Source organism: Chanodichthys erythropterus, chromosome 11 (assembly GCF_024489055.1).
Source record: "Chanodichthys erythropterus isolate Z2021 chromosome 11, ASM2448905v1, whole genome shotgun sequence".
Taxonomy (NCBI): domain Eukaryota; kingdom Metazoa; phylum Chordata; class Actinopteri; order Cypriniformes; family Xenocyprididae; genus Chanodichthys; species Chanodichthys erythropterus.
Window position 1 is genome coordinate 37,299,476 of NC_090231.1, and position 24,974 is coordinate 37,324,449.

General features: G+C 35.2%; 1 protein-coding gene across 4 annotated transcripts in view; it reads left to right on the top strand.

The window, feature by feature from the left end:
- dock11 (dedicator of cytokinesis 11) overlaps nt 1–24,974 on the top strand; it is a 132,143-nt gene that overhangs the window by 45,401 nt on the left and 61,768 nt on the right. For 2 of the 4 annotated variants that reach the window (XM_067399681.1, XM_067399682.1), the window contains exons 25-32: nt 45–114; nt 2,179–2,304; nt 7,299–7,370; nt 8,038–8,184; nt 10,724–10,807; nt 13,081–13,192; nt 14,745–14,783; nt 21,035–21,216. In XM_067399681.1, the coding sequence (XP_067255782.1) occupies nt 45–114; nt 2,179–2,304; nt 7,299–7,370; nt 8,038–8,184; nt 10,724–10,807; nt 13,081–13,192; nt 14,745–14,783; nt 21,035–21,216 (832 nt within the window). The remainder of the gene's footprint in view (nt 1–44; nt 115–2,178; nt 2,305–7,298; nt 7,371–8,037; nt 8,185–10,723; nt 10,808–13,080; nt 13,193–14,744; nt 14,784–21,034; nt 21,217–24,974) is intronic. The other 2 variants (XM_067399683.1, XM_067399684.1) reach the window with 1 other exon arrangement.

Below are 24,974 nucleotides of genomic sequence, written 5' to 3' on the forward strand. Positions count from 1 at the left end.
ATGCTCCCTCATATTGACATTACTAATGTGCTTCTGTTTCACAGTGTAATCATTCACATAGTGTCTCAGTGTCATGAGGAGGATCTGGAGCAGTACCTACGCTCTTTTTTGAAGGTATGACTCCAAGGCTCCCTGTTAAACCTGCCATTACCATGTATTTTTTTGATTGGATCATACAAAAAGCCAGGTGTAAATGCCATTTTATTTAAAAAAAACTAACCTGACAAATGTGAGTTTAAAAAAAAATATTTTTATTAATTTGGCAACAAAACTATTGATTTGATTAGTGTAAAAGAGGTTTAAACCAGTGGTTCTCAACAGGTTTGGCCATGGGTCCCACAGTTTCCCATGGTCAATAAGCCATGACCCAAATTTTTATGAATCTGAACCAAGCAAATTTATTTCTCAAAAATGGTTCTCACACACACACACACACACACACACACACACACACACACACACACACACACACACACACACACACACACACACACACACACACACACACACACACACACACACACACACACACACACACACACACACACACACACACACACACGCGCACACACGCGCGCGCGTAAGTACTATCCCACTCTACTTAACATACACATAAACGTAAGAATATCGCTAACACCAGTGAATAAACATTATAAGGTAATTGGTATAAGGCTATTACATAGCATTTCTAAACTAGTTGGTAAGTTATGAGCCACCACAGTCATAAAAAATATATAAAAAATAATGAGAATACTGGTTTAAACAATTGCATCTCTAATAAACATTTTTGTATTTAAAAGGTGCCCTAGAAAGTTTTTTCACAGTTTTTTCCCTTTCACATGTAATATAAGTCTAAGGTGTCCCCTGAATGTGTCTGTGAAGTTTCAGCTCAAAATACCGCATAGATTTTTTTATATAAATTTTTTTAACTGCCTGTTTTGGGGGCATCATTAAATATGCGCTGATTCAGGCTGCGGCCCCTTTAAATCCTCGCGCTCCCCGCCCCCGAGCTCGCGACTATAAAACAGTGCATAAACAAAGTTCACACAGCTAATATAACCCTCAAATGGATCTTTACAAAATGTTCGTCATGCATACTGCATGCATGCGTCAGATTATGTGATAATAGTATTTATTTGGGTGTTTATATTTGATTCTAAACGAGTTTGATAGTGCTCCGTGGCTAAAGCTAACATTACACACTGTTGGAGAGATTTATAAAGAATGAAGTTGTGTTTATGAATTATACAGACTGCAAGTGTTTAAAACTGAAAATAGCGACGGCTCTCTTGTCTCCATGAATTAGGGTGACCAGACGTCCTGAAAAATTCGGGACAGTCCCGAAATCTAAACTGTTGTCCCGAATCCTGAATTTGGCCCTAATTGTCCCGAAAATTACACTAAAGCAAAATCTTGAGAAGTTATTGTCTGATAAACATTAAAAACTGTCTGCAGAGGTTGAGTTGTCCTGCAACCAGCCCCTTCTGGCTGCTCATTGGCTGCAGCATCTTTTTTCTAAAAAAAAAAGTACCATAGGCGGCTAGGCGCGCATTTAGATATGCATGCCCTTTTTGTTTTAAGCCTTGATTAAGAGAGCGCAAGTTGCTGCAGCCGTGAGGAGGACAGTGATGCATGCGTGTACAGGCACTGTGTACAAAAAAAATACTTCACTACACAATTATTTTGTTATTTTCGTTTAAGCGTTAGGCTATTTTTTTCTTTTCACAATGACATTTGAGTTCATGATTTTAATGTTGATTTTTTGTGGCAGACTAAAGACTAATGACAGGCTGTTGATCTTTGAATAAATTCATTATCTTTTATTATAGGCTACGCAGTCTAATATCATAGAACCATAGACCCCCCCATTCGCCTGTTCTTCAGAGGTCTTTTAAACAAATGAGATTTATATAAGGAGGAGGAAACAATGGAGTTTGAGACTCACTGTATGTCATTTCCATGTACTGAACTCTTGTTATTCAACTATGCCAAGATAAATTCAATTTTTGATTCTAGGGCACCTTTAAACAATGTTAGTTACCAATACAGCTATACTGGTTTTTCCTTTTATTAACAAGTGTAAATAAATGTTTACAACCTTGATACTCTGAAGTTTTATCTTTTTTATTTATGAAAATTATTAAAAAAAATCTTCAGAACCACCTTTTTCTTTTGCAGTACGTGTTTCGGATCCACAACACAACTTCAGAAAACTCTGTGACGACACATGAAGTTTTGGCTACAGCAGTGACTGCCATCCTCAAACAAACTGCAGACTCGAACACCTGCAACAAACTCCTCAAGGTGACCAAACTGTTCAGTTATGCTGAATATGACCTCTTTGCACAGCAGATGGCGCTGTTGCATTTATTTTCTGTCCTTTGGCTTCATTTAAGAATTGAGGTTTACTCTCTGAATAAGTAATGGGGAATCTGTGAGTATACAGTCCAGTCCAAAAGTTTGGGACCACTAAGATTTTTAATGTTTTTAAAAGAAGTTTCATCTGCTCACCAAGGCTACATTTATTTAATTAAAAATACAGTAAAAAACTGTAATATTGTGAAATATTATTACAATTTAAAATAACTGTGTACTATTTAAATATATTTGACAAAGTAATTTATTCCTGTGATGCAAAGCTGAATTTTCAGCATCATTACTCCAGTCTTCAGTGTCACATGATCCTTCAGAAATCATTCTAATATGCTGATCTGCTGCTCAATAAACATTTATGATTATTTTCAATGTTGAAAACAGTTGTGTACTTTTTTTCAGGATTCCTTGATGAATAGAAAGTTCAAAAGAACAGCATTTATCTGAAATATAGAGCTTTTGTAAAATTATACACTGCAGTTCAAAAGTTTGGGGTCAGTGAGAATTTTTATTTTTATTTTTTTGAAAAGAAATTAAAGAAATGAATACTTTTATTCAACAAGGATGCATTAAATCAATCAAAAGTGTCAGTAAAGACATTTATAATGTTACAAAAGATTAGATTTCAGATAAACACTGTTCTTTTGAACTTTCTATTCATCAAATAATCCTGAAAAAAAATATTGTACACAAATATTATGTACAATTGTACACATTAAATGTTTCTTGATCAGCAGATCAGCATATTAGAATGATTTCTGAAGGATCATGTGACACTGAAGACTGGAGTAACGATGCTGAAAATTCAGCTTTGCATCACAGGAATAAATTACTTTGTGAAATATATTCAAATAGAAAACAGTTATTTTAAATTGTAATAATATTTCACAATATTACTGTTTTTTACTGTATTTTTAATTAAATAAATGTAGCCTTGGTGAGCAGACGAAACGTCTTTTAAAAACATTAAAAATCTTAGTGGTTCCAAACTTTTGGACTGTACTGTATATCCAAATGATGATCATGATATCATCATTCATATGAACCACTTTCTTTTGTTAAATACCACTGGACCTTCCTCAGTGTATTTGATTGAATGTACCTACCTCCTCTCATACAGACTCATACGTCTTCATGCGGCCCTGTCCACAAGGACACATTTTCTTGATTCAATTCAATTCTCAGACATTTCTTTGAACTACGTTTTAGGGAATTTTCTCTTACAAAAATGATTTCTGCCTGCTCTCATAGATTATGTAATAATGAGGCAGAACAATAGGTGCATTGTTTTAGCAATGCAGTTCACTTTCACTTTGCTTTACTTTTGTTATCCACTTGTTAAGTTGTGACGTAAGGAACGCCGTTTCTGGGTCCAAGCCTCGACTCTTTTCACTTGAGAATGGCATCTCCACGACGGTTTATGAGCGCAATTTATTCATATTAAACATTCATCATTTTAAAGTTAAACATTTAAAATACTTAGAGTCTACACAACAGTCTCCATGCTCACAGCATCACATATATGAATATTTTAAGGATTTATAATAGATGAATCACTGTCTGGCCATCTGGGATTTTGGTATGGAGATAAAGGTTATGTACATTAGCACCGTTTGTTGTTTTCTTGTGGTATGAGATAGAGTGTTTGGACCCGGAAAGTGCTGCAGCTTGACATCAGACTTAACATCTGAATAGTTATACTATTGTAAATACAATACTTATGTATATACTTACAATCAGTGTTAATTTTGCATTTTTTCTAAATTTTACACATAATTTTCCGAACCTATGGCTCCTTTTCTCACAACTGTGCACACAAAATGCAAAATATCACACAAAAGCAAACACTTCACTCAAAACAATTTTACCTCTTCTAAAAATTGCCTAGTAACTACACACAAACCATCAAATGATTAGCCATATACACTCCAGTACACACAGATATGATAAATGTAAAACACTACTATCTTGTGTCTTTTGCTTGTTCAGTGTGCAGTTTGTCAAAGCACTCACATGTACATGTATTTGCACAAATGCAATAAAACACGAGAGCTGTTAGTTTTGAATGATGTATCTAATGTAGAGAACTGTGTTTAACGTTTTGCAAAAAGCTTGCTTTACAATTGCAATCTGAGAGTAAAGCAAATAATGAGCTTGCAGTTTTGCAGACTTAGTTGAAGATTAGAAACATGAGTGCCACTTTTAGTGTGTACTTTAATATATTTATATTATTATTAACTCCCGCTGTAACTTTATCTGTGGGTGTCACTGTTGGACAAGATCCCCTTTAGAAAAACTTGACTTATACACTATTTAAAGGGTTAGTTCACCCATTTATTACTCACCCTCATGTTGTTCCACACCCGTAAGACCTTCGTTCATGTTCAGAACACAAATTAAGGTATTTTTTGATGAAATCTGAGAGATATATGACTTGTCCATATACAGCAATATAATCAACACTTTCAAGGTCCAGAAAGTTACTAAAGACATCGTTAAAACCGTCGACATGACTGCAGTGGTTCAACCTTAATTTTATGAAGCAACGAGAATACTTTTTGTGCACAAAAGCAAAACAAAAATAACGATTTTATTCAACAATATCTTCTCTTCTGTGTCATTCTCATACGTTGTTTACGTCCAGCGCTCCCAGGTTCTACATCAGAATGCTGAGTCATTATTGGCTGGCTCCTGCGTCAGCATCACACGCATGTGTCGTGCTGCTCACATGTGCAGCTTTGGCCAATACTTAGCCAGTATTCAGATGTAAACATGGAAGCTTTCAGTAAGCTTACTGCATCACCTGTGTAAGGATAATGACTGGGAAGAGAAGATATACAGTACAGTCCAAAAGTTTGGAAGATTTTTAATGTTTTTAAAAGAAGTTTCATCTGCTCACCAAGGCTACATTTATTTAAATAAAAATACAGTAAAAAACAGTAATATTGTGAAATATTATTACAATTTAAAATAACTGTTTTCTATTTGAATATATTTCACAAAGTAATTTATTCCTGTGATGCAAAGCTGAATTTTCAGCATCATTACTCCAGTCTCCAGTGTCACATGATCCTTCAGAAATCATTCTAATATGCTGATTTGCTGCTCAAGAAACATTTAATGTGTACAAAATATGTGAGTATGATTTTTTTTTTTTCAGGATTATTTGATGAATAGAAAGTTCAAAAGAACAGTGTTTATCTGAAATCTAATCTTTTGTAACATTATAAATGTCTTTACTGCCACTTTTGATTGATTTAATGCATCCTTGTAATAAAATTATTTGTTTCTTTAATTTCTTTTCAAAAAAATAAAAATAAAAATTCTTACTGACCCCAAACTTTTGAACTGCAGTGTATAATTTTACAAAAGCTCTATATTTCAGATAAATGCTGTTCTTTTGAACTTTCTATTCATCAAAGAATCCTGGAAAAAAAAAAGTAAAAAAAAAAATAAAAGAAAACTGTTTTCAACATTGATAATAATAAGAAACATTTCCTAAGCTGCAAATCATCATATTAGAATGATTTCTGAAGGATCATGTGACACTGAAGACTGGAGTAATGATGCTGAAAATTCAACTTTACCATCACAGGAATAAATTACTTTGTCAAATATATTTAAATAGTACACAGTTATTTTAAATTGTAATAATATTTCACAATATTACTGTTTTTTTACTGTATTTTTATTTAAATAAATGTAGCCTTGGTGAGCAGACGAAACTTCTTTTAAAAACATTAAAAATCGTATTGATCCCAAACTTTTGAACGTGTGTGTGTGTGTGTGTGTGTGTGTGTGTGTGTGTGTGTGTGTGTGTGTGTGTGTGTGTGTGTGTGTGTGTGTGTGTGTGTGTGTGCGTGCGTGCGTGCGTGCGTGCGTGCGTGCGTGCGTGCGTGCGTGCGTGCGTGCGTGCGTGCGTGCGTGCGTGCGTGCGTGCGTGCGTGCGTGCGTGCGTGTGTATTTTGTAAAACTCAACAATCTTTTGCTGCATGTCAGAACTATATTCTTTGGATTTTCTCATTGTGATGAATGATTAAGGGAATTTTGGCTTTTGTGTTTCCTCATATTTTTACTCCTATGTATCAGGAAGTCATGGCTGGACAATTTCATGCTCCTAGTCACCCTGGTGTGCTAAAAAATATCAATATACTTCAGCAGAGATATTTTACTCATAATTTCAAGGGGTGCCAATAATTATGGCCAATATGCACTGAAAAACACACTTTCAATAGTTTTACTTCAATGAAAGGGTAGAATTTTGTGCATTTTTTGAGTTAAAGGACAAAAGAAAAAACAATGCAGATTTATTTTAACAGCCGCCTTTGCTCATATTTACCAAGGGTGCCAATATTAGTGGAGGGCACTATATATGTTTTTTTGAAAGAACTAAATTAATACTTTTATTCAGCAGGAATGCCTTAAATTGATCAAGTGTAAGTAAAGACATTTACATTGTTAAAAAAATTGTATTTCAACTAAAAGCTGTTCTTTTGAACTATATTCTTCAAAGAATCCTAAAAATATATATATCACAGCTTTAAACATCACATCTGTTTGCAACATTGTTTTTTCTTGAGCAGCAAATCATCATATTAGAATGATTTATGAAGACTGGAGTAATGATGGGGAAAACTCAGTTTTGCATCACAGGAATAAATTACAATTTAAAATATATTAAAACAGTTATTTCACAATATTACCATTTTACTGTGTTTTGATCAAATAAATGCAACCTTGGTAAGCATAAGAGACTTCTTTCGAAATCATTAAAAAATCGTAATTGTTCCAAACTTTTGAATGGAGGTGTGTATGTATAATCTGGTTTTTGGTATTGTATCTGTATATTGTGTGCATTGGCACACATTTACGATATTCCTCTGTGTTATTGTATTAAATCCTCTCTCTTTTTGTCTTTATTACAGTATTCCTGGTTCTTCTTTGAGACCATGGCCAAGTCAATGGCACAGTACCTCCAGGACGGCAACAGAATGAAAGTTAGTATAACCCATTCACATGTTTTTAGACAGACACAGTATCACTATGTACTAACTTTAAAATAATCAACAATTATGTTATGTGAGAAGAATACAAAGGGTTTTCCTTTCCATTTCTTTTCTTTGTCAACATCATCATCAGGTAACTATATTAGCTGGATGTAAAAAATCCTGGGTTGCTGAGCAGGATGTTTTCAACTATTGTATTTGTACATAGTATCCAGTGAACTTCCTCATTCTTTAGAAGTGTATGTGACCAAGGCACTGAAAAAAAACACACCCTTTGAACTCATAAACACAAAACACAAGCTGAGCTGTATTCTACTGTTGACATCACGTTTTTACAGTTTTTATAATTCGCATTTACAATGTGTGTTTAACAGTTTCAGCTATCCAAACATGTTGAGACCTATTTGACATGCCATTGGATCCTATTTGCATAACTGAAACTGTACCTTATGTTATGTAATTTAAGGGCCAGTGCTTGAAGTCTGTTGTTCAAGCATGCCTTCAGCATAATGGATTGCATGACACACCCTGATGTTTTTTATTTTTATTTTTTAATTGAACTTCCAGCACGTTCCATGTATAAACACTGAAACTATGAAGCATTTATAGCATTGCTATGTGATGGTTATTCATGTCAAACCACCTACGTTCCCCACAGATGCCACGAGCACAGAGGTTTCCAGAGTCATTCCACCAAGCGCTGCAGTCTCTGCTGTTGTCAATCATGCCTCACATCACTATCCGCTACGTGGAGATTCCAGAGGAGGCCCGCTGCGTCAACTTCAGCCTGGCCTGCTTCATTAAGGTCAGGCCTAAAGCTGTAGTAGTATTTTAATAAGACCAGGGGCCAGTTGCATAAACACAGTCATTATGTTAAGACTGAATCTTAAGAACTAGTCTGACCAGCTAGCTGTTAGCCAAGAGGTAATCTGTCTTTTTGGATTCAAATTAAACTACCAGTTTAAGTTACTTAAAAAAAAAAAAAAAAAAAAAAAAATGATGACCAGTCTTAAAGAATGAAATTAGATGACTAGAAGTTTATGCAACTGGCACATTGTAGTGCTTGAGTTAAGGTCAGGCCTAACTTTTAGTGGCTTAATGAGGTGAACAGAACAACCATTTTCAACATTGATAATAATTTCTATAATAATTGTAAATGTTTCTTGAGCACCAAATCAGCATATTAAAATGATTTCTGAAGGATCGTGTGACATAACATTTTAGCGTATCTAGGCCTAACTCTTAAATGCTTTTTTTAAGGTCAGGCTTAAAGGGGTAGTTTATCCAAAAATTCTGTCATTATGTACTCACACCCTCACACCTTTCACATATATTTTAATGAAATCTTAGAAATTTCTGTCCTTCCATTGACAGTCGGTGCAACTACAACTTTGACACTTCAAAAAGTTCATAAAGAGATTGTAAAACTAATCCATATGAATTGAGCAGTTTAGTCCACATTTTCTGAAGAGCAATGATCACTTTTTACGCTGAACAGATTTAATTTAGAAGCTTCCGCAAGAACCAATGAGGTTCATTCTCATGTGTTACGCAGCACGTTTGAGCTTCTGTAAGAACCAATGAGGTTCATTCTCGTGTTAGGCAGCACGTTTGAGCTTCTGTAAGAACCAATGAGGTTCATTCTTGTGTGTTACGCAGCACGTTTGAGCTTCTGCAAGAACCAATGAGGTTCATTCTCGTGTTAGGCAGCACGTTTGAGCTTTTGCAAGGACCAATGAGGTTCATTCTCGTGTTAGGCAGCACGTTTGAGCTTTTGCAAGGACCAATGAGGTTCATTCTCGTGTTAGGCAGCACATTTGAGCTTTTGCAAGGACCAATGAGGTTCATTCTCGTGTTATGCGGCTTGTTTGAGCTTCTGCAAGAACCAGTGAGGTTCATTCTCGTGTTACGCAGCACGTTTGAGCATCATTAAGAACCAATGAGGTTCATTCTTGTGTGTTACGCAGCACGTTTGAGCTTCCACAAGAACCAATGAGGTTCATTCTCGTGTTACGCAGCACGTTTGAGCTTCCACAAGAAACAATGAGGTTCATTCTTGTGTGTTACGCAACACGTTTGAGCTTCCGCAAGAACCAATGAGGTTCATTCTTGTGTTATGCAACACATTTGAGCATCATTAAGAACCAATGAGGTTCATTCTCGTGTGTTACACAGTCTCTGCATACATTGTAAACTGTCCTTTACTTTAAATGCTTCATTAGGGTCAGGTCTTGAGTTAAGATGAACTTATTTTAATTGACCCTTCACAAAGACCCACCCCCCTTAGTTTCTATTGCTTTGTCCGACAAGCCGTGGCGCTGTCACACCACACGCAGTGAAAAATACATCACGGGGCAAAGAGGATACTGACAACACGTCGACAGACAAGACAAAGCAGGTTACTTATGATATTAAACAAAGTCCCAGCTTTCAAACTGTGTAGTTTTTTAAGAAATTCAAACAATAAAAAACGTTTTGTTGCTCTTTAATGTGTCGTGACAGATTGCTGTAACGCTTCAGCTCGAGGCTTGTAAACCAATCATCTCTTCCTACTAGTTCATTTATAACATCAAATAAACATTAATGAACATGAGAATCAATGTTGTTTCAAATGCAGAAAGATGTCAATATACACAATTTTTCAAGTTTAACTCCACCGAGGTTAATCTTCTAACTCCTGACTGCTTTGTCGGACAAAATGGCGGATTCAACGTTCTGATTGGTTAGATCGCTTGTCAATCAAACTCCTGGTGAAGAGTCAGTTGTTTGAATTTCATTATGTAGATGTTCTTTAAAATGAGAACAAGGTTCTGATAGTCTGATATTCTATTTTAACATTTAATCATAGGTTTCAAATGGCCTATTAAACTGAATTGATAAAAAAATATTGTAGAAAGCCAAAGAGGTGGTTGATTCATATTTTCTATTGTAAAGTATTATTGATATTAACATTCAAGTATCCTGGAGCAATTACCCACAGTTAGTCTTTTTTTTTAAGGAACTACTAAAGTGATCTATTAATAGATATTATTTGAAGTGTGTTTCATTTGGGCTTGGTCACTGTGTGTTATGTAAATGTTTTTGTATTTTTTCTGCTGCAAATAATTACTAACATTTATGGATCACTCATGAATGTCTGGCTAACATTCAAGATCAAAGTTAAACTTGCAGCTGTTTCTCCTGATTATAGAGTTTTACCCAACACAATTGTTCGTATATAATATAATTCATGTCTAAAGTTTTATTTCACTCATTGAATTTCATCATTTTTTTATTTTTTATTTATTTTTAATATGATCTGATTGGCATTATGTTGTTCTGACTGAAACTCTTTCCCTGCACAGCGCTGCCTAACATTTATGAACAGAGGATTTGCTTTCAGTTTGATAAATGACTACATGTGTGGCTTCAGCCTGAAAGATCCAAAGGTAGGCAAAATAATTCAGCTCCATTATATGGTCAAAGCAATGCTGCTTACGTTTACTCACCGAGTTACCAATACTAACTGGTCTTCACAGTCTACACAGTAACGTTCATGACAGTTAAAGGGTGATAATTTAATTCTGCCATACAATGCAGTGACTTAACTTTTCTCCACACAACTAATAATGATACCATGTCAAATTAGATCAATACATTAACTATTTTAGGTCATTTTAACAACATTTAACCTGTTTAATCTCCTTAATTCTTGATTGAGAAGTGGCCTGTTTGCTTTGGCACGTACAGTTCTCCTAAAAATGCTTCATTCTTTTTATTTATCTCATGAAACCAATTTGCCATACATGGGAAGTTGATATTTTTCAGTTTTGATTCTAAAGAGATTTACTTCCCTGTGAAGACTTTCTCAACAGACATCTAGATGATGAGTATGAGTCATACTGTTTTTCTCTGTTCTTATCTTATGTGCTATTGATATCACAGAGGTGGGTTTTATTGTGGAGAGTCCTATCATAACATCATGCATAACTAATTTTGACTTGCAAATTCTGTGTGCCACAGCCTGTCTAGACTGTCCTTGGAATACACATGCATTGATAAACCATAATGAAGAGCATTTAAAATATAAATTAAGCACTCAAGCACACATAAAGGAAAGCTTGCCACAGCACACCAGCAAAATTAATGATTATGAATGTTTCGGGAAAAAACAGCAAGGATACTGTTTGAACATTTCAGTAATTTAGTAATAAACTAGTGATTTTCTAAATCAGTGTCATCTGGAAAGATGAAGTTGACGATGCTGACTCTCATCTCCACAGTACAGCGGATGCACCTATAGAAAGAAATGCATGTTAAAGGGTTAGTTCACTCAAAAATGAAAATTATGTCATTTATTACTTAGCCTCATGTTGTTCCACACTCGAGACCTAAGTTCATCTTTGGAACACAAATTAAGATATTTTCGATAAAATCTGATGACTCAGTAAGGCCTTCATCGCCAGTGATAACACTCCCTTTTTCAATGCCCAGAAAGCTACTAAAAACATATTTAAAACAGTTCATGTGACTACAGTGATTCAACTTTAATATTATAAAGTGACGAGAATACTTTTTGTGCGCCAAAAAAACAAAATAGCGACTTAATTCCACAATATCTATTGATGGGCAATTTCAAAACACTGCTTCATGAAGCTTCGAAGCTTTACGAATCATTTTGTTTCGAATCAGTGGTTCGGAGCGTGTATCAAACTGCCAAAGTCATGTGAACTATTGAAGTTTCAAACACTTATGACGTAACAAAACCTCGTTTACTGAAATCATATGATTTTGGTGCTCTGAACCACTGATTCGAAACAAATGAAACGCTATTTTGTTATTTTTGGCACACAAAAAGTATTCTCGTTGCTTTATAATATTAAGCTTGAACCACTGTAGTCACGTGGACTGTTTTAAACATGTTTTTAGTAGCTTTCTGGGTATTGATTGCTGGCAATGCAGGCCTCACTGAGCCATCAGATTTGATCAAAAATATCTTAATTTGTGTTCCAAAGATGAACGAATGTCTTACGGGTGTGGAACAACATTAGGGTGAGTAATTAATGACAGAATTTTCATTTTTGGGTGAACTAACCCTTTAAGTTAAACTTGTCATGCAGTAATTTAATTTACTATTAATCTAATTTAACAGTACAGTACTAATTTAGCTTCCACAATCCACACATACACTATGCACCTAATATTATCGAACATTTATCTAGGTTAACATAAATGTTAGACTGAGCAGCCATGTAAAGTTGCTAGCATTAGGCTACTACTTATGTTTCAAACAATGAGCCATGTTTGAGGTTGATGAATTATAGCCGAACATTTCGATTTTCTGCCCAACATACTGTAATAACCACATGGACTAGCCGTGTTAATGATCTGTCCAACACAGATTGTGTGACTTCTCCAATTCCTGTGAAGTTTTTTTTTTCTCTGACTAATTTAGACAAAATAATACAGAAGTTTATTTTATTAGTTGTCAGCCATTACGGTAACACAGTAATTATTTTTATGTATCAGCCAGAATTGTAACATTTGCCTAGTAACAACTCTTTTTGTACTAGGATGTGAATTAAGGCATTTAGCTTGTCAGAACTTGAGCAGATACGCTTTTGCGATTTAAATCTCTTATCTGTCTGTTACTATGACTCATAGATCTCCAAACCAACTTCTCCAGTATCTCACCCATCAGCTTTATATCCAATATTTACAGGTGCTTACAGAGATGAAGTTTGAGTTTCTCATGACGGTGTGCAACCACGAGCACTACATTCCTCTTAACCTACCCATGGCGTTTGGCCGAACCAAGTTGCAGCGAGTCCAGGGTAGGTCTCTCCTAGCCATCATTGTAGCTGCCACCTTGCCATGGCTTTCCCTTGCCCCCATACTTCCCTCCATCCCAGTCTAACGACTTCACCACATTATAAGATCTGCTAATAGCTCCATTCCTCATGCCATGTAACTTGAACCTGAAAACCCAGCTACACAGGGAATTAAGTGTCACGAAATGGGGCGTGATAACATCTAAGCTTAACATTAATATTGGCATATGGTCAGAATACTTTGCCCAAAATGTTTTCCCTAAACACTATTAAACAATTTCACTTATAACACATATAATGGCTGTCATGTGTTTATCAGTTTTGGCATTTCTAATTGTAAACTAATAAACCGGTCTCTTTATACTAAAACCTTCAGTCAGTCAGCATGGATAACATATATGCCATGATTACTATTCAACTGAGGTAAACTGTCTCACCACAAACGCAGTTCAGATGAAGTTCAGACAAGATGGCCTCTCATTCTTTTCACTCATGCTAAATACCCAACTGCATACTAGTATACTACTCATACTACTTTTACCACATCTTTGTATGGCAGAAATAGTAAGTGATATGCTAGTATGCGGTTCTGAATTCAGCTTTGAAACACGGTATTAGCACAATACCATACTACTCATATGTGCAATATAATATGTATGCTTTGCACAGTTTGTACACTACCATTTAAAAATTCGGGGTCCGTACGATTTTTTTGTTCGTTTTTGAAACAAAAATCTCTTAGGCTCACAAAGGCTGCATTTATTTAGATCAAAAACGGTTACATTGTGAAATATTTTTACAACTGAAAATAACTGTTTTCTATTACAATATATTTTAAAATGTAATTTATTCCTGTGATGCAAAACAGAATTTTCGGCATTATTATTTCAGTCTTCAGTCACATGATCCTTCAGAAATCATTCTGTTATGCTAATTTTGGTGCTCAAGAAACATTTATTTTTATACTCAATGTTAAAAACAGTTGTGCTGCCTCATATTTTTGATACATTTTTGAAAATTCTTAATAGAAAGTTAACAAAAAACAGCATTTATTTGAAATAGAAACCTTATGTGACATTATAAATGTCTTTACTGTCACTTTTGATCTATTTATTGCATCCTTGCTGAATAAAAAAAAAAAAAAATCTTACCGACCCCAAACTGATCACTTAATGCAATCAGCTATGCTTAGATTTCCATTGTGACGAATAAACCAGAACTTTTTTAACTCATTATTTGATCATGCGACCAAAATTTGGCAAAATTTGGAATAAAAAGCAAAATACCACCCCTCAAAAAAAGCTTTTTTTTGTTGAATTAAACATGCAGCATGGACGACAGTGTAGCATCCTACTGTTTAAAGTGTTTATTAATGTATAATGCATAATGAACCAACTTTAGAAAAAAAAAAATGAATTATGCAGGATATACTGTATGCAGTATTGATTAGTGAGGCAGTGTATCATTCCAAACACAGCCACACACCCTCACAGCTTCACTCCCACCACTGATGATGGCAATCCTGCATGATTGCTTCCTTTATTCATTATTTCAGATTTAATTTCGTATGCAGCGGAGTATTTCGGCGTTGTAGGTAGGTGATGCCGACCAATGCCAACGCACTTCCAGTCTCCAGATAATCATCCTGATAACCCCACTAATTGCCTTGCTATGCTCCTGCATCACTCATAAATAACTGCATTTCACACATTAAGTTAAGCCTTCGCTTTTTCTGTCACCAAGCATTGCATATTTGCTTTGGTCTGATGAAATTGATTGACATGCAATGTGAGCAAGGATTTTTGGGATGGTTGTATAGCATAGGGGTATAAAGGGCAATGGTTATGCTATCTAAGTTTGTTGCTGTTACACTTGACTGTTTTAATCAAGTATATCCTGCATTTGTCTGTCATGTCCTGTTCTGTCCTCTCTTGCTCTCTTAACTGTGTAATACTATACTTTACATACAGAATGAGTGCGGAAACATCTTGTGTGCACTTGTAATCTGATTTCCATTACTATTGTTGCACAGGAAAATGTGAGGAAATGTGACTGTTCTGTTTTCAGTTATGATTACAGGTATTAGAAATAATCTTAAAGGGATTGTTTTGCCAAAAATGCAAGGTTTTCACCTTCATGTTTTTCCAAAACCAAATACTATCTACTTGAAGATTTATGCTATTTTCCATTCTATTAGAGTTCATAGTGATCAATGCTGTTAAGCTCCTAAAATGACAGAAAACCACCTTAAAATGCTGTAGACATAGTACATATGGCATACGATACAGTTCAAAAGTTTGGGGTCATTAAGATTGTAAAAAGTCTCTTATGCCAAGGCTGCATGTATTTGATCAAAAACAGTAATATTGTGAAATATTATTACAAATGAAAATAACTGTTTTCTATTTTAAAGGTGCCATAGAATTGAAAATTGAATTTATCTCGGCATAGTTAAATAATTAGAGTTCAGTACATGGAAAGACATACAGTGAGTCTCAAACTCCATTGTTTCCTCCTTCTTCTTATGTAAATCTCATTTGTTTAAAAGACCTCCGAAGAACAGGCAAATCTCAACATAACACCGACTGTGACGCAACAATCGGGATCATTATTATGTACGCCCCCAACTGCAGCACACAGACTAAATGCAGGTAAGCAAGCAAGGACAATAGCGAAAAATGGCAGATGGAGCGATAATAACTGACATGATCCATGATAACATGATATTTTTAGTGATATTTTTTAAATTGTCTCGTTAGCATGTTGCTAATGTACTGTTAAATGTGGTTAAAGTTGCCATCGTTTATTACTGTATTCACGGAGACGAGCCGTCGTTGTTTTATTTATTAAACACTTGCAGACTGTATAATTTATAAACACAACTTCATTCTTTATAAATCTCTCCAACAGTGTGTAATGTTAGCTTTAGCCACGGAGCACAGCCTCAAACTCATTCAGAATCAAATGTAAACATCCAAATAAATACTATACTTACTACAGTATATCTGATATGCAGCATGACGAACACTCTGTAAAGATCCATTTTGAGGGTTATATTAGCTGTGTGAACTTTGTTTAATCAATGTATAATAGAGTTGCGAGCTTGGGGGCGGGGAGTGCAAGCATTTAAAGAGGAAGCACGCTGAATCGGTGCATATTTAATTATGCCCCAAAATAGGCAGTTAAAAAAATGAATAAAAAAAAATCTATGGGGTATTTTGATCTGAAACTTCACAGACACATTCAGGGGACACCTTAGACTTATATTACATCTTGTGAAAAAGCATTCTATGGCACCTTTAATATATTTTAAAATGTAATTAATTCCTGTGAATTTTCAGCATCATTACTCCAGTCTTCAGTGACACATGATCCTTCAGAAATCATTCTAATATGCAGATTTACTGCTCAAAAAACTTATTAATTTCAGTGATAAAATACAGTTGTGTTGCTTAATTTTTTGTGGAAACCATGATTCTTTTTCAGGATGATGAATAGAAAATTCAAAAGAACAGCATTTATTTGAAGTAGTATTATTTTGTAACATTATAAATGTCTTTACTTAATAATGTTTGATCAATTTATTATGTCAGTGGTAGTGATCGACCGATATTGATTTTTTTATAACCGATACCGATTATTTGCATGTTTATGTACCTGATAACCGATATGCAGAACCGATATTTATTTACTGTTATGCTTCTGTTTTTGACAATTATTACAACACAAATGAGCTGAACAAACCATTTTATTTATAACAATCACTCCCTCCTTGCATACAAAAAAAAAAAAAAAAAAAAAAAACTTTACTGAATAATATTAGCTGGAATATATAACATTGTCAGGAAAGTAACAAACAAAACAGCATACATCATTACATTTTCCAACTAACGTTAGTGTTATTAATTATTATGTTTTGTCGGTCTAGATCATGAAATGCTTTCTGACAAAGTGCTGTAACTTATCTATGCATTTACACAAAACTATAACCGCGATCGCGTGTGGAGATACTAAATAATTTCCACAGAGCTGCATTTATTTAGATTTGTATTAACTAAATAATGGTTATGTAGTAAATCAAATGATTATATAATCTAATAAAGTTAAACAGCATTTGTCAGTTGGCATTTTATGATCTAAATTTAATCTAACGTTAAATCATGAAATGCCAACTGACAAAGTGCTGTTTGACTATATCTTAATCAACCGCGATCGCGCATGGAGATAATAAATAATTAATTTCCACAAAGCGTTAGGCTATATTTATATGTGTATTAGCGAAATAATTGTTATGTAGTAAATGATAATATAATCTAGGGTGTTTAAACAAGATAATCTTGTCAAAAGTTTCATTCAGTGGCCGTGCTTAAGCCTCCTGATCATCCGTCAGTTGCTAAGCAATATGAACGAACTTTTTCTTCTAGACTAATGGTGACCAAATACAACAGATAGAGAATTAAATTCAGCGCTTTTATTTTCAACATGCACTCATTCACGTCTGTTGTATTTAATTCATGTAAAGTTACGTCTTTATTGGGGCAGGACATGACGAATTAAACTACGTGACTCAATGAGTTCGTCTCAATTGTTTAGAAACAAGCTGCATAAATTAACTATATCAGGAATTTATGTCTCAGATCTCATTTGTGCATGTCTGTTATGTTAAATAAAGTTGATTAATTAAAGCAAACCAAGTATAGTTAGAACATATACTTTACCTGTGCACTGAGTTGTTGTTGACTGATCTCCTCAGACGGAGGAAGTCTCAAAACAGCCACAAGATGGCGCCGTAAATCGGCGAATCCGATATTACAAAACCGATACCCGATTATGGAAAAATGCTTAAATATCGGGAAAAATATCGGTAAACCGATACATCGGTCGATCACTAGTCAGTGGTGAGTAAAAGTTTTTTTTTCCAATTCTTCTTTTTACTGACCCCAAACTTTTGAATGCCTAGAGAACCACTGAGACTGAATCACTGAATCAGTGAACTGAACTCTTATTCATTTAGTCCAGTTTAAAAAGAAATGGCTGACAGAACTATTTGTTCACTGATCTGCTTCTCACCGTGAGAAGATTCTTTAACCATTTTCCTTTTGTGTAGCAGAGAATGAATAACAGCATGCATGTCTGAAGAAACATGAGAATTAGGAAAACATGAACTTAGGTGTGTTCTGGGGGGAAATCTTGTCATGAGTATTTAAGATTATTCACACAGAACAATTCAGAAATGCATGACTGGTCTATCAAAGAAATGCAGTTGAATTATAAACACAAGGTTTTTCTGTCACTCTTTGGTTTCTGTTTCTGTTATTGTGTGATGTCTGGAATGCAGTGAAGTCAGCTTTAAGAAAACATTTGTAGTCAGCCATCAAACTCTCTGATTTCATTTGGATGCCTTTCACTATCACAAATGTCAGTTGACATAACACAGGAGTTACCTGTTACACCTGTATGTTAAAGGATTTGTTCACTTCAGAATTAAAATTTCTTGAATTTACTCACCCCAATGTCATCTGAGATGTTTGTCTGTCTTTCTTCAGTTGAAAAGAAATGAAAGGATCAGTTCACTTTCAAAAGAAATTTAGCCCAAGCTTTACTCACCTTCAAGCCATCCTAGGTGTATATGACTTTCTTCCTTCTGAAGAACACAGTCTGAGAAATATTAATAAATATCCTGACACATCTGAGCTTTATAATGGCAGTACGCGTTACCAAAGAGTATGAGCTGATGAAAGTGCCTCCATCCACATGCATTCATCATAAACATATTCCACATGGCTCCATGACTTCTGAAGCAAAGCGATGCATTTGTGTAAAAAAATCCATATTTAACAAGTTAAGAAGTAAAATATCTAGCTTCCGCCAGACCGCCTTCCGTATTCAACTTAGGAAGAATAGTTGAAAACTCTTAACAGTTCAAAAAGCTTATGCTACATCCTACACCTTCAATATTCAGCTCACAGAAAAAGTGTAACTGACGCGACGCCAGTTTATACCTTCTTCGTAACTTGAATACGGAAGGCGGTCTGACGGAAGCTAGATATTGTACTTCATAACTTGTTAATTATGTATTTTTACTTCTTTTTTTTTAACACAAACACATTGTTTCACTTCAGAAGGCCTTTATTAACCCTCCGGAGCCATGTGGGATATGTTTATGATGGATGGATGTGGATGGAGACGCTTTCATCAGCTCATACTCTTTGGTAACGCTTACTGCCATTATAAAGCTTTGATGCGTCAGGATATTTATTAATATTTCTCTGAGTTCATCAGAAAGAAGAAAGTCATATACACCTAGGATGGCTTGAGGGTGAGTAAAGCTTGGGGTAATTTTCATATGAAAGTAACTAATCCTTTAAGGTTTTTGAGGAAAACATTCCAGATATAGTAGACTTCAACGGCTACCAATGGGTTTAAGGTCAAAATTGCAGTTTCAATGCAGCTTCAAAGCGCTATACATCATCCCAGCTGAGGAATAAGTGCTTTGTCTAGCAAAACTATCAATAAAAAAAAAAAAAAAACATATACTTTTTAACCACAAATGCTCATCTTGCACTGCTATGCGCCATGCATTACGTAATCACGTTGGAAAGGTCACGAATCTTATTTTCTCCTCCAGCTTCAAAATCGTCCAACATAATTGTTTTACCTTTTTTTGAAAAGGGCATTTGACTTACTCTTTGCACGTTTGCTTTGTAAACACTTGCTCTGAACTTGTGCCTACAGTACGTCACGCATGACCTTTCCAATGCTTGGCGCATTGCAGAGCTAGCCTGACTATGTCAGACTTCCTACTTCCGCTCAATTTCATTTCGCTTCTGTACTCAGTCTGATACAGCGTCAGAGCTTTCTGTTTGCCACCGGTTTGGAAACAGCCGGGCCAATCAACGAACAGAGGGCGGGCTGAGAGCCGTGACGTAGATGCTAAGCGCCGAGTTTTACATTGTAGGTTAGAGAAATCGAAAACCGAAACGACCGCGGAAATGGGAAACGAGACACGGGATGCAATTCGCTCTGTTATGGAGAACATTCAACTCTTTTTCAAACTGAAGCCACAACAAGAAGAGTGTTTGATAAACATTTGTTTTATCATGTGTTTACAACAGGTTTACAGTGGAAGTTCAATCATAGATTTGAGTTCGATGCATGATGTCTGTGCTTTGATGCGGCTGTACAGGCACATAACATACGTCATAACTAAACGTATCTGATTGGCTTACGGGTAACCAATGATTTTAAACTTCAGACAAGCGCCCCCTAGCGAGAGAGAAAACACTTGTAGACTCTGTCTACGAAGCAAAGTGAAGTAGCAGAGTCTGGTATTACCAGGCTATTGCAGAGCAGTGCTAGACGAGCATTTGTGGTTAAAAAGTATATCGTATTTTTTTTTTTTTTTTTTTTTTTTTTTTAGAAAATGACTAAACGTTTTGCTAGATAATACCCTTATTTTTCGTCTGGGATCGTGTAGAGCCCTTTGAAGCTGCAAGCCATTGTACCCCAGTGAAGTCCACTATATGGAGAAAAATCCTGGAATGTTTTCCTCAAAAACCTTAATTTCTTTTCGACTGAAGAAAGAAAGACATGAAAATTTTGGATGACATGGGGGTGAGTAAATTATCAGGAAATTAATTCTGAAGTGAACAAATCCCTTAATTACCATTTGCATATAAGCATCTTTAAAGGTTTTGCATCTTTAGGATGCATGACATAAAAGTGAAGCTTGTTACTTTCTACTAAAAGGCCACACAGATTTCAAAAACAAAACATTCATAATGAAATTTCAAATTAAATAAAACTGGTACAGAACATTGCTGACCCTCAAAGGATATGTTTCAGATCAGAGTTTGGAGTACAGCCTGACTGAGGATTACTGCAAGAACCATTTCCTGGTGGGTCTGCTTCTGCGAGAGGTGGCCGATGGACTCCAAGGCTGTCCAGAGATCAGACAGCTGGCTGTGGCCGCACTCAAGAACCTCATGATCAAACATGCCATGGATGACAGATACAATGCTTATAAGGTAAGTTATGTAAGTGTACAAACATATGTATCATTTTACAAGTGTAAATCACATAACCCACTTCCTGTTTGCCATGTCCGTGCTGCTGCTGAATTAACAGGTGTTATTACTTGACCCCAGAAGGATGATTGCTGTTTTGCATGTGCAACTTTACATAACTGTTTTATAACATGTTAATGTGATAGGGGCTTTCACACTGGGCACGTTTGCGAGTACGAGTACGAGAAAGTGTGACTGTTACCAGCGCCCCCGCAGCGTTGGTCTGGTTTCAGACTTACTTGATTCTATTGAACCCCGGTGTATTTTGTTTAACATAGTCATCGGCTAAAACGTGTGCATGTTACCTAAACAAACGCACACCAGAATTCAAATTCATGTTTTGTTGAAGTAATGATGCTGTCACATGCACATGTTACTTTACTTAGAGAAACAAATGCACACCACAATCTGAGTTGCTTTCACAATCATGTTTTGTTGAACTAATGACGTTGTCACATGCGCATGTTACTTTACTTACAGAAACAAGTGCGCACCAGAGTCTAAATGCTTTCACTTTCAAGCAAATCATGCCACAGTTCCAGTGCAAACTCAGACAACCTCCTATACAGATCTTGGGTTCGGTGCCCCGGGTCTACATGACAGCTTGCACATGATCTTTTTTTTTTATTTGAACTGTGCTGTTTCGAACTAAACTGCCAGTGTGAAAGCACCCTCAGTCTCTATTAGTCTTTTGTTTTGCACTATTGGTTTAATTAGTAGTGTTTACTACTAAGGCCCATTCACACCAAGGATTATAACGATAAAGATATAGTTAAAAAAAAAAAATTCTAAATAATAGTCCTCACCACAACGATATTGGCACAGAAAAACAATATCATTGGAAACACTTTCAGAACAATTTTTTTCCCAACTGATCAGTGAGCCAATCAGAATCCATTCTGCTTTTGGAGCGCTAACATTTAAAGTGGCAGATGACAAAACAGCAGCACTTTAATCAACCGGACTAACATAGAAACTTTATTAAATAAAACCTCTAACAACCTCACACATTAGTGTGAGTTCTGAATATGTAAAATTTAGTTTATTTGTGTCAGGCATGGGTGCTGTAATAATCGCTCAGCTCAGAAAAAAATACAAAGAACAGTTTTTAATGGGGCTGTTTACATGACACCCTTTTCAACTGAAGACGTAAAACTTTTTATGCGTTTTGGCCGTTCGTTTACATGACAACGACGTTTTGGGTGTCTGGAAACGCAAACTTTTGAAAACGGGTTTATGTTAAAAAAAAACATAAAAAAATTTGGTCAGATAAATATCTTAACCAAGTTTAGTGTTTTGTTCTTCCCTCATATTAAAACATTTCGAAAAATATAAAACATTTTCCTAGTATTTTGATAGGTTAATGAAACTTGTAGGGTTAATAAAAACCAAAAATCCAACTTTTGGCCACTACTGTAGGTGTAGTTAAAGGTTTCTATCATTCACACACAGGACATCATGTACAGGAAGTTATTTGAGATGACCACAATGAATAAGCAAGTCGAGGTTATTAAAATGTGTGACATTTGCATTTTATCTCATCACGGTGGGTGGCTAACAACAATAAAAGAAATCCTCGAGTTGTGTTTGTGCCGTTGTTTCCATAGCAAGTAACTGCTGCACATTATGTTTGCATTCACTTCAGACAGACATCTGTCTGTTATGCAAATGCCAGTGTGTCCAGATTAAAGTTCCAGATCGTTGCCACAGACATTGCTCTCGAGCTGCCACTGCAATTGCATTTCTTGAGAAGTCACTATGATCTGTTTGCATTCAAGAACACATTTTTTTAAATTTTTACATTGTAACTCAGCTACTGGTACCTGAATCTCTGTAAATGGAATCATGGGTTAATTTCTAAAAAACAGTGAGCATCAGAAGCTAATATTTTTTTAGCCAGTTTTTCGATTTAAAACATGCCTAGACACAAAAATGACAAGAATGACTTTCATTTTATAAAAAACAAATGGGACAAATCATTTCAGGAATATTTCATCCAAGTTTAGTCTTAGTCTACAGTACAACTTTAGTGGTGAGGCCAAATTAGCAGGGTGGCCGCGGGTCCTTAAAAAGTCTTAAACTCTTAAATTTATTTTTCCTAATACAGGGTTCCTACGCGGTTTGGAAAAGTATGGAAAAGTATGGAATTTGATTTGAGTAATTTCCAGGTCTGGAAAAGTATGGAATTTGATTTGAGTAATTTCCAGGTCTGGAAAAGTATGGAAAAAAGAAATCAGGGTATGGAAAAATATTTGTGTTTCCAGACTATTGTCTCTATTCAGTTTTCTAATTTATTATACCTGCAAACTAGACACTTTACAGTGAAATTAGCTCTTTTGAATCAAAATACATAATTTATGTTAATCGTGTAGATCCGTAGAGGTTTTTTCAGGGCGATTGCGTGTCTCAGGATTCTCACAAGAATCGAAAATGGGCTACAATTTTCTCATAGACTGGAGTGAGTCATGATCTTTCTTGGTGCTCTGTGGCGTGATAGATCGCTGTAGCCATCTCTTCTACTTTACTAGTTACAGCACAAAATAAACATGATTGAACATCCAAAGGTATGTTGAAAGATAAAGTACAACTTACTGAATTCTGTATCACATGCAATTGATCAATCATTGTTTCAACTACAGAAAGGCATCAATAAAACAGCATGTAAAAATATCACATTTAGCCTACCTCAGAAAAGCGTTTAATGGCCAAAAACTCATTATTCAGCTACAAAAATGAACTTCAAGAGGAGCATTTTGCACTATAGGCTATTGCATATTCATTGTATTTGTACTTAACATGTGCTTCGATATTAAATGTATAAATCTGTTTCATGACAGCCACCATTTAAAAAAAAAAAAAAAAGAGTAGAAAAATAATTGTCATTAAAAATGTATGTAATCTTCCTTATGTGTAATTTAGCCTATATGAAAGTAGCTTGCAAATCAGTTTTAACCAATTATTATAATGATGTACCAGCTGTGGTTCCTTGTATAATTTACAGCATTAGTTGAGAGAATTTTTTTTTTTTCTATGAGGAAATTTGCCATGTACTTGACCTGATAGGCTCCAAATGAATCAATATTGAATCGAAGGTAATCAAATCAAAATCAAATTTTCAAAAATTTTCAAAATCAAAATGAAGCAAGCTTCTGAATCAAAATCGCATTCAATTGTGAAATTTGTGTCAATTCTCAGCCCTACTGTCAATAATTTATTATTATTTTTATTTTTTTTACTTGTTGTTTTTCCCATTTATGTTGTCAGAGTGCACCAGAATGCTTCATTTACATGTTAAAATCACAAAAATCTTCTCCTGGGGGAGGATGCCTACACATCACCTTTTACACCTTGTTTTACTTTGCAGATGTTTATAAACTTGTGAATTTCTAAAATATTACGGAAACTGATACTGCGCTTGTGTAGGCTACTCGTACTCCTAGGCTACTCTATAGAAATGTTTTGATACTAAAAAATACTGACAACAGAACAGAATGGATAAATCAGAGAAGGATGTCTATGAAGTAAATGTGTCGAATTATTAGAATGTTAAACAAATTAAATATTTACGCCTATGTAGTGAGTAGTATGGTCAGAAAGGGAAACAAAGTCACTACCCTTTTAAACAGGGAATATATTAGTACTTGTAGATTAATCCGCAACAGAAGTCACACAGGAACGTAGTTTTAAGAAGAGAAGGGCCTAGATGTGAATACTAAATA